Below are 13,129 nucleotides of genomic sequence, written 5' to 3'. Positions count from 1 at the left end.
CATATACATATATACATATACCGGCTATTTCATTTTTTTGTTTTGCCGGGATGACATTATAAGAATGGTTGCCAGGTCTGCTGAAGGCGGTGTCAACAATGATGGCATATGTTTGCCTGGAATTATATGTGTCCTGTTAAAAAACAGTTATTAATGGTATTCAAATTTTTTAGTTGTTTTATTTAATTAATTTTTATTGAATTTGTAAACTTCTATGATACAGGTACAATAGCTGTGTGTTGTATAGTCACGTACATTTGAATAATTTTCCTTACTAAGAAGATTTAAAATTTAATGACTATTGGCAAAGTGTCTAATAAATATGTATGTTTCTTACTGGAATAAAATCACTATTTTTCATTCATATATATCTTTTTTCCCACCGGGTTGCTTTGTTTACTATATAACAGCTACGCATATACAGCAATTTGTTTTGATAGGAAGGGGAGGGTCGATAAGAGCTTAAATTTTTCAACAATTTTCACCTGTTATTTCAACGATGCTAAAATGTTTGAATATTTTCCACTATACAATATTTAAATTGTTTGAACTCTGAAACTTCATAGTTTTGAATGTTGAAACATGAAAAAAAAATGGAAGATTATTGATTGACCGTGTGTATAGATGAATGGAATATGGTCCGGGTGCGGTTAAAAAAAAAAACTCAAATAGTAGATAATTATAAAATAGTATAATTATCTACAATAAAAAAAATAAAATAGTATAATTATCTACAATAAAAAAAATAAAAAAATTGGGCGAAACGTAGGCTCAATAAAATAGTATAATTATCTACTATTTGAGTGTTTTTTTTACCGCACCCGGACCATATTCCATTCATGAAAAAAAATGTTTCTATTTCTTTTTTACTTCTATTAAACGCAACATTATATGTACAAAATCCCAATTTCTCAACTTAATCGAAATTTGTTTTAAATTATGGAAACTTATACTATAACTAATTATGGATAAAATGTTTTATGACAATTTTCGAAGTAGGTTCTTCTAAAATATTCATACTTTTTGGGTTTTCAAAACGGGCTGTCCTTTGCCCCTCCCGTTATGACGTCACTTCTTGGGTTGAAGGATTAATCCAATCTATTTTTATGGCTAATAATCCAATATTTAAAAATTTTAAAACACGTTCTTCCGCAACGGTATTATGGTTTACATATTTACAGTTGATCGATCATCTTAAACCCTTCAACTTAAACAGTCAGGCTATATGACTTTGTCTGATATACTCGATTAAAAATAAATCCATAGATGAAAACCTCTTGGAAAGATCTTTTTTTGTTTTCTTGGTTCTTTAAATCCTCAATTTAAGTTCTCTGGACATGCTATTACCCCATTAACCTACTCAGCTGTTCCCTCATACATAACCAGCCACATTTCGTCTAATACCCATCATCAGAACGAGAATCAATTTAAGTTCGACCCAGTTCTCGGGTTCAGAGAAGTGAAAAGCTTTTTGCCGGTCCACGTGCCGTTTTTTTAACTATTTATCTGCTCTGACTACTTGCCGAGTATGGTTGCCGAGATATCCAATGCTTTTTATATACTCATTGCAACAGCATTCGATAATTACCATACCTACATTATGTTGGAAATAATATGATTTTTTTTATTAATCTAGAGATTATGTTTCAAACATATTAATGTTGAAAGGAATATGGTCCGGGTGCGGTCAAAAAAACTCAAATAGTAGAATTATACTATTTTTTTGAGCCAACGTTTCGCCCCACGTTGCAGGGCTTCGTCAGGGCTAAAAAAAGAAAAAAAAACAGATAGAAAAACAAAGGAAAAGATTAGTATAAAATAATGGGATACAATGTGTGTAAGTAATTAAGAAACAAAATATACCAAATGAGCGGGGATACAGAAAAGTGTCAAATATAATAGAAAATTAATAATAAAGTAATTAATATAAGTACACTTAAGGAGATAACAGATGAATATAAATTAAAAGATAGATACATGAATATAAATGAAACACGTAATTTCTTCATTAATTAAATTAATACGGTAAATTATTCATATATAAATATGTATAAAATATTTTAATTTGTGTTTCGGTTATTGTGTATTCTTTATTTATTTTTAAGGCGAAAATAATATAACAGTAATAAAAATACACCGCAATATTTCATCAAATATACATTTTTCTTTAAATTAAGAGTATGGCTTTATATACTCATTTATAACTTGTGGTATTTATTCAAACTGAGTCTATCTTTCAGTAGGTCTTATGAATGCTTTATTGATAAAACGTTTAAACGTTGATAAAACTGTTTTAAATAAAAAATATACATTTGGTGAATTATTGTGCATTCTTTTTTATTATAGCAATATATATACCTTTTTGCATCCCAACCCATACTTTTAATGTAATATTATGTTGAATTTAGTTCGCTTTGAGGGGTCAAGCATACATAAAAAATAAGTTCTTTGGCTTAGAAGGTTAAATCATTTTATGCAAATGACTTTTTCTGAGTTACGACTTGACTTTATAGACTTTTTGAAATCTATTCTTGTCATTGACCAAACGTTTTGTTTAAACGTACCTTGCAGTTAAATAATTTAAAATACAATTATTCTTTATACTTATTTCGATAATTGAATACTTATCGTGATTTTAGTTCCTGAAACATGGGTAGTATAATAAAATTGGCTCTTGCAAATAACCTAAGAGTGACGATGGGCGTGGATGACTTCTAATGGAGTGTGCAGCTGTTGCATTAGCCACGCTCATCAATAAAAGATAGATAACTCAGCAGAAAAAGTAGTTCTTGCCTTATACAATACACACGTGCCGAAAAGTATTGTTTGCATTATTTCCTTGGTTTACCGGTTATATAATACAATGGATTTTTTTTGTAATTATCTTTGCGTGCTCTATCATACATGGTAAATTATTTATGAATTAGATAGAGTTTAAAATTATGGTTTCAGATTATGGACCAATATCTAAAACAATAAGAAAATAAAGCTCTAAAACGTTCTACAAAAATATTATGTTATAAATAATTGACATTTTCTGTATAAGGCAGTGAATTTCTTGAGTAATTTAGAAAATTATTGTAACAAATGAATATTCTTAATAATTTATTTCATCTAATTTTTGTCTAGATTTCTCCATTATCTAACCACCTTTAAATTATGAATCCCTAATATAGACTCTGCGTGCTGGTTGTATAACTCGGCTTAGTGGAGATTACGATTTGAATTTTTTATTTCTAATCTAATATATAATTCTACAAGCTAATTTCAATCTTCGATATTCCATCACGTTAATTATGTTATTATATTCAATATTTATAATTTAACGTTGTGTTAAAAACAAGAAATCTAGTCGTTATATATTGACTCTAAATCGAATATTGCGAACTTTTATACATCCTTAGTGTACCAACTGTTTACTTTACAAGCTCCAATCTACTATTGATTCGGTGTAGACAACTCTCTAAAAGGCAAATCAGAATTTCCTCAACGCATTATTGAAAATGGCGTGGAAATAACTGATAAAACTCAAGATGTTCTTAATTGCAAGTCTACTTACTGTTTTGTTAATGTTTGGGGATAATCATCAATAAAGCCAAGTATTTAAATGTGAAAAGTGTGAACTTCTGACTGAAACACAAACGGATTTGAGATTAGTATACTAGATATAGTCCATTCAACTTTAGCACGATCCCTGACCTGGTACAGCTTATGCTAATTTCGTAAAACTCTCTTAAAAGGCTGTTATCTCAATTATTACTTTCATTTACTGTTTCACATTAGTGTAAGCGCATTTATGTTTATGTTATATTTAAATATAATTTTTTGTTTTAAGTGAAATTTTAATTGAAAGAAATCACAAAACCTGTTTGAAGATATGGAACATCTTACTATTCCTATTTAACATGTTAGCACAGATGGGACATAGCCTCAAAACTCATGCTCATTGTTTAGAACAAGACATTTAGGATTTAGCATGAGCTGCATTAGTACTTCCTGTATAAAAGAAAAAAATCATTGCTAATGACTCTTATGCTTCAATATAAATGTTATTTATTTGGTTTTCTGATCTATATTCCTTCCTAGATTTTTTAGTCGGTCTTTTATCACACGATTGTTTTATTTAAATTTATGGACTCATTAAATTTTCCTTTTTTTTTAATATAAATTTTAAATTAGAAACAAGTCTAGCACGTGTGTTAATACAAAATGGTTTATGAAAATACTTCTATGAAAATGTTTACTCACGTCCAACAGATCATTTATTTTATAGCAATGTCCGCGTAGATGATCCGATAATGGTAAAAACAAATAATTATAAAACAATGGAGATAAATTATTTATATTATTTTGTTCAAGTTCACATTATGCTGGAAGAATAATGTTGTCCTCTCCGTGTTATTTGTACAATGTGATACCTGTTCTACTCGGAATCTCGTTTCGTGCTGTCTCCTTCGTAAGTTCGTTCTTGTAGTAGTAAGAGGAGAGATGAGATAAGAGTGATAAAATAAAACGACTATTCTCAGAATTTAACAATCCCATTTTCACGAAAATATTTTCTTAATCATAGCCGTGTAAAAAAAAGTTTTATTATTACCATATCAAACTTTGTTCCAGGAGTCTTGCTGTAAATGAAGAGTTAAAAAAAAAATTAGGGAAGATCTTGGACTGGGAGTTTTAAAGTGAAAATTCAGCTGGGGTCGTTGAAGGCAAGGGGTTGAAGGGCTTCAGTGGGTGGGAGGGGTGCGGAAGGGGGGGGGGGGTCAATCGTGTGCCAAGGTCAACACGTGTCGTGCTCGGTCACCGGTTATCCTCTTACCGGTTAGCATTTGGTTCTGACAGGGGAGTAAAAGTCGTAGGTCTTCTCTGTAATTATCATATCTTCTAGTATCACCAGAGTAACCCTGTAATTTTCATCCAAACGGACTCTCTCTTGAAGCTGGCAGTTCATAACGTGTAATTTTGTTTTTTAATTGTTTCTTTTAATGTTATAATTAGAAAATATATGTTATATTTATACTGTCATATCTCCTAGTTTTGTGTTTTCATCCTACACTTAACTTAAAAAGAAAACGTTCATTTGATTTTAATGGTTATTTTTTGGCATGTTAGCATTCAGAGTATAATTAATGTAATGAGGTTTACCTTGACCTCTTTAAATCAATGTATCTTCATTCGAATCTTTTGCATCTTATTTTATCGTGTCAACTTGAAGAAGAAAAAAAATAGATTTTTTATTGTCAGAGCGTTTCACTACCCCTGTTTATATACGAATAAATTATTTAGAAAAGAAAAAGATAAATTCTTATATTCATGGTGGTAAAAATTATAAATTCAGTCTTGATGAATCTAAATCGGGCAAGTAGTCAATGGTTGAAATTTCGAGTAGATGGTCCTTATAAAATAAATAAAAACTATGATACATAAATATAAGTAATGTTAAATCTTATGAATTTATATTTTATAGTAATTTTTTTTAAATGGCAATAAATAAATAAAATAAAATATTATCGTTATAAAATTGAAATAAATAATTTCAATATCCAAAATACAAAGAAAAAAAATGTATTAAAATTATCGAAATTAGATAGGAGTTACTTCCTCATATTTTTTCATCACACTTCAGACGCAATATGCTGAGGAATTTGCAGATACGCCACTTTGGTTTTGAACCGATAATTTTTTTACCATACCTTTTTCACTTTTTTCTAATATTGAAAATATTCAATCTTTGATAAAATAGTGTCACTTGGCAGTCGTTCATTTCATACTGCATTGTCGTATTGAAGATTTCTAGTTGTAAGACTGAACATTAAAAAAATAAATAAAATCAATTTTGAATTTTTTTTTCTTATTTTCCGATATGTTACGATTTAAAAAAAAAAAATTCTTGCTTTCAGATGGCACCTACAGTTAGTGACATTGGTGACTACAGAGATTCATTCTCACTTGAAGATCAACTGCAACGAATTTTGCGGTTATCCCCTCACAGTAAGTACTGTTATTTATCAGTAGAATAATAATTATGGTAACCGACGATTATATTTTGAAATACTTTATCTATTCCTTGGGTTAATCCTTGCCGTAATTGCGAATTCAAAAACTGCCTACTCAACGCATTCTCGACCTTATCCGGTTTACAGTTGGCATCAGCTTTACACCAGGTTCTGTATTTATTTTACTCATTATTATCAAGCTTAACTTTTCTTTTCTTTTATCTTTGAAATAAAGTTTGAGAAAATATAATGATTCTATAATGTTGTATGTTAAATTCTTTTTTTTTTATGAATGTTAACTAAATACTTCTACAATATTATTTATCTTGTGTATTATTAAAACAATATTATTTATCTAGTGTAGATTCCTATATGATTGTAGCCTCTGAGCATTTTTCAACGTTGACATTTTGTTTCTAGCTTACTACTTTTTTTTTTTGTAGATGAGTGATTTAAATTTCGTCTATATGTTTGCTACAGAAAAAAATATTAATGACGAGTAAATAAATTTAAAAATTAATTATTTGAATTTTCAATGGAATAGATAACGGTGCTTTTTTTGACTAGAGGCACATCTGACTTTTTTTTGTTAGATGTGCCATTGTCCAAGGAAAGCTGCGATATGAATTTTAATTAAAATTATTTGTAGGTTTAATTAATTAATGTCGCATTCTCTTTTAGTCGCTTGTAACTTTTTCTCTTAAAGTCACTAGTCAGTCACAAGCTAATCCAAATATTTAAAAGCACTTCAGAACACAGCAGTTAATTAAATAATTTTTACTTTCCTTTCCATCATACTAAGAAGGAGATTATTGTAATTAGGTTAAATTTTCTATGTGAAGTTTTCAATAGATCTATCCATTTTTATGTCCTCTAATACCAAACAAATTATAGTTTTGTAATTATTTTTGGAATGGTGTGCCGATTTCGTTGGTTCTTTTTTGTTCTATAAGATTTAGAATTATTTTTTGTTCCAGTACCTTTGTTTTAATCTAGGCAGCCAAAACGTATCTACCAATTGTGATATAACTTAAATAAATAATAAAATATTTTATTTTTAAAATACGTTAACATTAAAACTGAAATAATTAATTTCAATACCCAAAATACAAAAAAAAAAAAAAAAATGTATTTTTATCGAATTAGATATTAGATACTTCCTTATATTTGTCATCACAATTCAGATGCAGTATCATCAGGAATTTGCAGATACGCCACTATGAAGTGTCATAAGTATATGAGTCTATTTAAAAGCTTTAAGAAAAAAAATCAAATTATTCTCTCTAATTATTAAAAATGACCACGAAAGTAAATGGAACCATTATGTTTAGGAGTATCAATATATAGCCCTCATAATATAAATCCTCAATATTGAAATAAAAAATTGAAGAAAGGGAATTTTTTTTGAGAAAAGGAAAAGTTACACATTTCTTCTGTTCTTGAGTTCGCTCTATCGCGCCCAAAGAATTTTCACTCCAAAAAAATAAAAATGTTAAATTATTTATCGGTCTTTTTCCTGAAAGGATATTTTTCCTTTATGCCAATAAAAATTGAAATTTATTGCCTCGTGTATAAAATGAAAATTATATATTTGCTGATGGATATCTGTATCAAATAGAGAAAATGATTCCTCATTAATGAAGTACACATACAGCATGAACAGAATGTCTAATGGCCTTGTTTTGTTTTTGAAATCCAAATAGTCTTACTCTTATTGTTTCTGAAAATTAATTATGTATGACTTGTTTGCTAAGTCAGTTAATTTATGGCCTGCAATCCGATGTTAATACATACCGGTGGAGAGTAACTTTCCAAGGCTTACTTAATATTCTTGTATATTTATTCTTTGCGAAACCTATATTCTGTACCCACCATATACGGGATCTTACTTCTATAGCTGTAACTGCTGACCTTTTATAGTAACTTGGTTCAATATTTTTCTATAATCATGCTGTATAGATGCGAACAATTATTTAACCATAATTTCCCTGTATTGCGGCAATTATTTCTAGCTTGTCTCAGAAGATATTGATGTAACTATTTCTTTTCAAAAAAGTTAGTCAATTATGACGCTGTCTCAACTAATTAGTTCACTCTAAAAATGATTTATTTGAATGTAAATCAATTTTTTAATCTTCTTTCTTATTCTTTTTCTTTTTAATTTTAATAACGCCTATGATTTATATAATAAAAGGTTAAAACGTAACATTACATTTATTTATTTTTTCATAAAAAATTTGCGTTCAATTTAGTTTAATAATTTTAAAAATTGTGTAAGATTAACTTAAGAATAACACAAAATTGTTAATAAAAAAAAAAAATGCTGTTTCCCTAGTCATTAAAAATGACCTCGCAAATGAATTTTCTTTTAAAAATAAAACAAAATCAACACTTACATACAGTAAACTAAATGTTTATTTATTTTTTTTTTTTATTTAAAATTACTCTCAAAGCTTGTGTTGAATTAAGTTAATATTTTAGAAAGAACCGCTTAAGTAAGTAAATGAGGATATTGAAATGCATAATCTTGTAAAAAAATAAATAAATAAATCAAATTATTCTCCCTAATTATTAAAAATGTCTATGAAAGTGAATAGAGCCATAATTATTAGGGGTGTCAATTAATAGCTTTGGCCACTGAATCTGACAATAAGAAATGATTTGAAGTAAGATATAAAGGAAACAATTTATAAAAAGATTTTTTTTTTCAGTGATTAAGTTACAGAAAGAATACTTATACACAAACATTAAAAAAAAAAAAGAATATTCATTACACCCCCAATTCATTTTTAATATTTTTTCTATCTCATTATGCGTTTTTTTTTTATATCGATTTCCAGTGTCTTTTATCCCACTATCTTTTCCCAATTCTTAATTTCGTCCTCTTTTTTATATTTATTATTCGTTGAATAATCATTTCATTTCCTGTTGCATTTTATCAAATTATTTTACAAATGTGTCTTTATACATATTGACATCAATTAAACAGTTTTTAATACCTAACTTAAATATTTTACTTACAATTTTTACACATTTGCCATTGTAAAAATTTTATATTAAACATGAAAAACTCCTACTTTCAATGAAATAAGGTTTTGAAACTTGCATTTTTTTTTCTTGAAAATGTAATGTTGTGTGAGTAAATTATATTTTCAAAATATAATTTAAATTGATTAAAAATAAATCAACAGAGGTTTTTTATGTTTATTATAAAATCTAAGTGAATTTAGTCATGATATAATTTCTTAGGCGTACACATAGAATATATACTTCATATCATCGCATATAAATAGTTTAATGTATTCTAATTGACCCATTATAGTTTCAAAATGTTATTAATAAATTAAAAAAATATATTCATTCTTATTCATTAAAAAGAGGAGAGAATATTGAAAATAAGAGGACACATACTGTGTCCCTCCAGACTTGTTTACATTAGCCGGGACCACATAGGCCTGTAGGCCGTGCGTGTTGAGCCTACCCGCTCATCGAAGGGGCTATGAGTCACAGGCTATAAATATGTCATGTTGGTGTTATAAAGCCAACTTTACGATCCAGTGAGCGAGTTTATTGCGGACAATTAGCGGTTTCCTCCTACCAGTGCTGTTTCCCGACATATAAATGAAAGATTTCGGCAGTTTAATTTGTTTTATCCTTGAAAAAAACAAAACATTTTTTCTACAGCTAATGTTATATTTTTATAGTAGATTTTTTACTTAATAAATAAATAATAATAATGTGAATCACTACGACCCTTGAAGGATCATACCTCAAGGGTACCTACTTTATGAGGTTGGGTGGACCTCAGGAGGGCTCCATAACTCACAGGGTTGACTCACGGCTACATTGTAACAGAAAATTGTTATCTGCGCAACTGGATTTGAACCCGGGTCTTTGGAGTTCGTAGCATTGTGCCTTACCACAGTGCCACCGCAATCCCTAATAAATAAATAATAGTAAAATTTGTCTTCCATTTTATTTTCTCTCTTTTTAATTCATTTACTCTCAACGTTTCAGGGTTCTTTTTCCGTTTTAGAATTAGCTATAATTTATTTTGTTTTTCTATAACAATATTTTTTTTATATCTCATATATTATTATTTAAACTTAAAGCGTTCCTTTGTTGTTAATAATTTGTTTTCACCATTTGCCGAACATATTAAATAGGTGTTTATATAATACACATTGGATCCAGAAGATGTTTATGAATGCTTATTATAGCATGTATTTAAAATTTAATAAAGAAGATGGGTAGTATGGATATAAAGTATAATCTAACCGCTACGAAAATCCTGCAATGTTCTGATTAAATATATATTTTTCTGGCTTAATAGTCTAGGTCTAATTGTAAATTATTTATTTGTTATAATTGAAGACTTGAATAGAGAAAGTTTTATTTTACAATCATATGAACCTGAGATAAATTTGAATAATGTTTATTCCTCTCATTATATAGAAATATGTTATAAGTCAATTTTTCCTTTAAAAACAAGAAAAAATTGTTTTCGCAATCCAAAGACACATCCCTTCATGTTAGGACAGGAAAAAGTTTCAAGTATTTTTCTTTAAGTTTATGGCGCGTGTCGAAATGTAATATTTAATTCAAATGCAATGAATTGATGCTGGAATTTTTTTTTATAACTTTTTTTTACTAAGCTTGATTCTTGAAGAGATTTAAAAGTGTTTCATTAATTTTTTCCATCCGAACGCAGTTAATATAGCCTTTGGAGGATTGATAACCACACTGTACACAGCCATGTCATTTGCTAACCCCGTAGCTGTTGATTTATCACCTTTCCCGTATGACAACTATGTATGTTTTAAATTAGATTAATGATGAAACACCTTGTGGTTCTCCATATGTTAAGAGTAGTAATTATTAATGGATCTACTGTGATTCCAATTATAATTCCGAATTCAGGCGAAATGGGTTGTGCTGTTTTCGAAATATAAGTGTACTGAAGAAAATTCGTTTATGGATCCATATGCGACCAACCAGAAACCAACCCACACAAACTCTGAATATTTTATTAAAATCGAATTGAGGGTCGGACCTATTATGTTGAACACAAATTTGACTACAACGTGAAGGATACGGAACCAGTTTTGTTCCTTGATGACCAAAATCTAAAACACGACTGTAAATTTTTGATTCTGAGGAGATATATTTTAAATTAAAACATAAATTTGTTATCCTTATCTCTCAACTTTGTTTATTTTACCCCTACTTTTTGGTCCATAGGCCCTTGTGATCTGTATTTAGGCCTCTGATGATAACGGCATAAGGGCCGAAATTTCGGAGTAACATGGACAAAGTCGAGAAATAAGCATCAAAAACTATTTGTGCTTTAATTTAAGTTATCTACTCTCAAATAAAAATTTTATTTAATAATGCATCAATAAACTATTTATCGAGCTTACTCAGCCTCCACTGGCTTTCCATTATCAGTGAAGCGGTAAGATGGCTGCGCTTGGATCTCGAAGGGCCCTATTCTACTCCTCATGCGTGGGGGATAGAGTGGCCTCGGGGATACTTAAGTCGAAATTGTAAATATTGTATATAATTTATTTTACTTAGTTTGATTATGTCCATTTCATTTATTTATTTTTCTTCTTATATACATATAGAGATTTTATGTATTTATTTTTATATATTGTTTTAATTTTATTTTTTCTATTAATTTACTTATTTTATTTTATTTATTATTATTTTTTATTTTGATTTTTTTTTTTTTATGAAAGTGTACAATTATCACTATTACCCATTGCCCAAGTTTGTGGAAGATAGTAATATTATCAATAAATAAAAGTTTGCAAATAAAAAAAAAAAATAATAATAATAATGAAGATATGCATGAATATAAAGTTTCCCTATCTTCGACAGCAAGGAAGCAAAAAGTAATATTACTTAAATATAAAATAATATCACAACCAATTTAGAAATTAGGAATATTTAGCTAATTGAGAATAGTTCTTAATTGAAGGTTATTTTAATATTCCAATGCAATATTTTAACATAGAAAAACATTCTTTAGTTTCGCTTTGAACTTTCTTTTTGAAATATATTAGCATGACTTAGTATTTATCTTTTTTGTTTTCCAAAAATTCTTCTTTCTTTTTTCCAAAAAGTTATGAATCCAAATTCATGACAGTGATTATCTTGTATCAGTTCGAAAATCATTGAAAAATATTAAACTTTTTCTCTTTTTTAAATATAAGATTATGAGTGGCATTTTGAGTGGGAGTTCTACCGCTCCGGCTTTTTTTATTTTTTTCATGTTTTTAAGGGTCCTGCGTGTGGGATTTGTGCGTGGGTGGTAGGCTTACCAGTTGTTGCCAATATTTTCTAAACTGGTCTTCTAAAATTTATTACATAGGTCAATTCCGAGAAAACAGATAAAATACATAATAGATACTCAACAGAGCAGAAAAGACACAGCTAAATGGAAATATCTTGATGTATTTTTCATCTCATCTCCATATGCACTGTTGGTCAAATGTTTAGGACACCTATTCTGTTGTGTAAAACTTTTCCAAGATACTTTCACATTTATAATATAATATATATTTTTGTCTGTTTTTACATGATCATTGTGAGGCCTATTTGTACTTGTCGGCTGAAGTACATAATTTAACCTTCATTGTAAATATTGTATATAATTTATTTTACTTAGTTTGACTATGTTCATTTCATTTATTTATTTTTCTTCTTATATACATATAGAGATTTTATGTATTTATTTGTATATATTGTTTTTATTTTATTTTTCTATTAATTTACTTATTTTTTTGTATGAAAGTGTACATTTATCACTATTACGCATTGCCCAAGTTTGTGGAAGATTGTAATAATATCAATAAATAAAAGTTTGCAAATAAAAAAAAACTAATAAAGATATACATTTTTTTTCTGCATGAATATAAAGCTCCCTATCTTCGGCAGCAAGGAAGCAAAAAATAATATTAATTAAATATAAAATAATGTCAAAACCAATTTAAAAATTAAGAATATTTAGCTAATTATGTATTGTCCTTAATTGGAGATTATTTTAATATTCACATATAAAAATATTTTAATTTAGTAAACCATTCTTCTTCAGTTACGCTTAAAACTTTATTTTTTAAATATATTAG

At 28.2% G+C, this 13,129-nt stretch overlaps 1 protein-coding gene across 1 annotated transcript in view; it reads left to right on the top strand.

Moving 5' to 3' along the window:
* Window positions 1–13,129, top strand: part of Cipc (Clock interacting protein circadian) — a 152,389-nt gene that overhangs the window by 25,693 nt on the left and 113,567 nt on the right. Inside the window, exon 2 of the mRNA XM_067047081.1 lies at window positions 5,901–5,991. Coding sequence (XP_066903182.1) covers window positions 5,901–5,991 — 91 coding nt within the window. The remainder of the gene's footprint in view (window positions 1–5,900; window positions 5,992–13,129) is intronic.

Source organism: Halyomorpha halys, unplaced genomic scaffold, assembly GCF_000696795.3.
Source record: "Halyomorpha halys isolate HHAL.00 unplaced genomic scaffold, Hhal_1.1 Scaffold252.1, whole genome shotgun sequence".
Lineage (NCBI taxonomy): Eukaryota > Metazoa > Arthropoda > Insecta > Hemiptera > Pentatomidae > Halyomorpha > Halyomorpha halys.
This window is presented reverse-complemented; position numbering and strand designations above follow the sequence as displayed.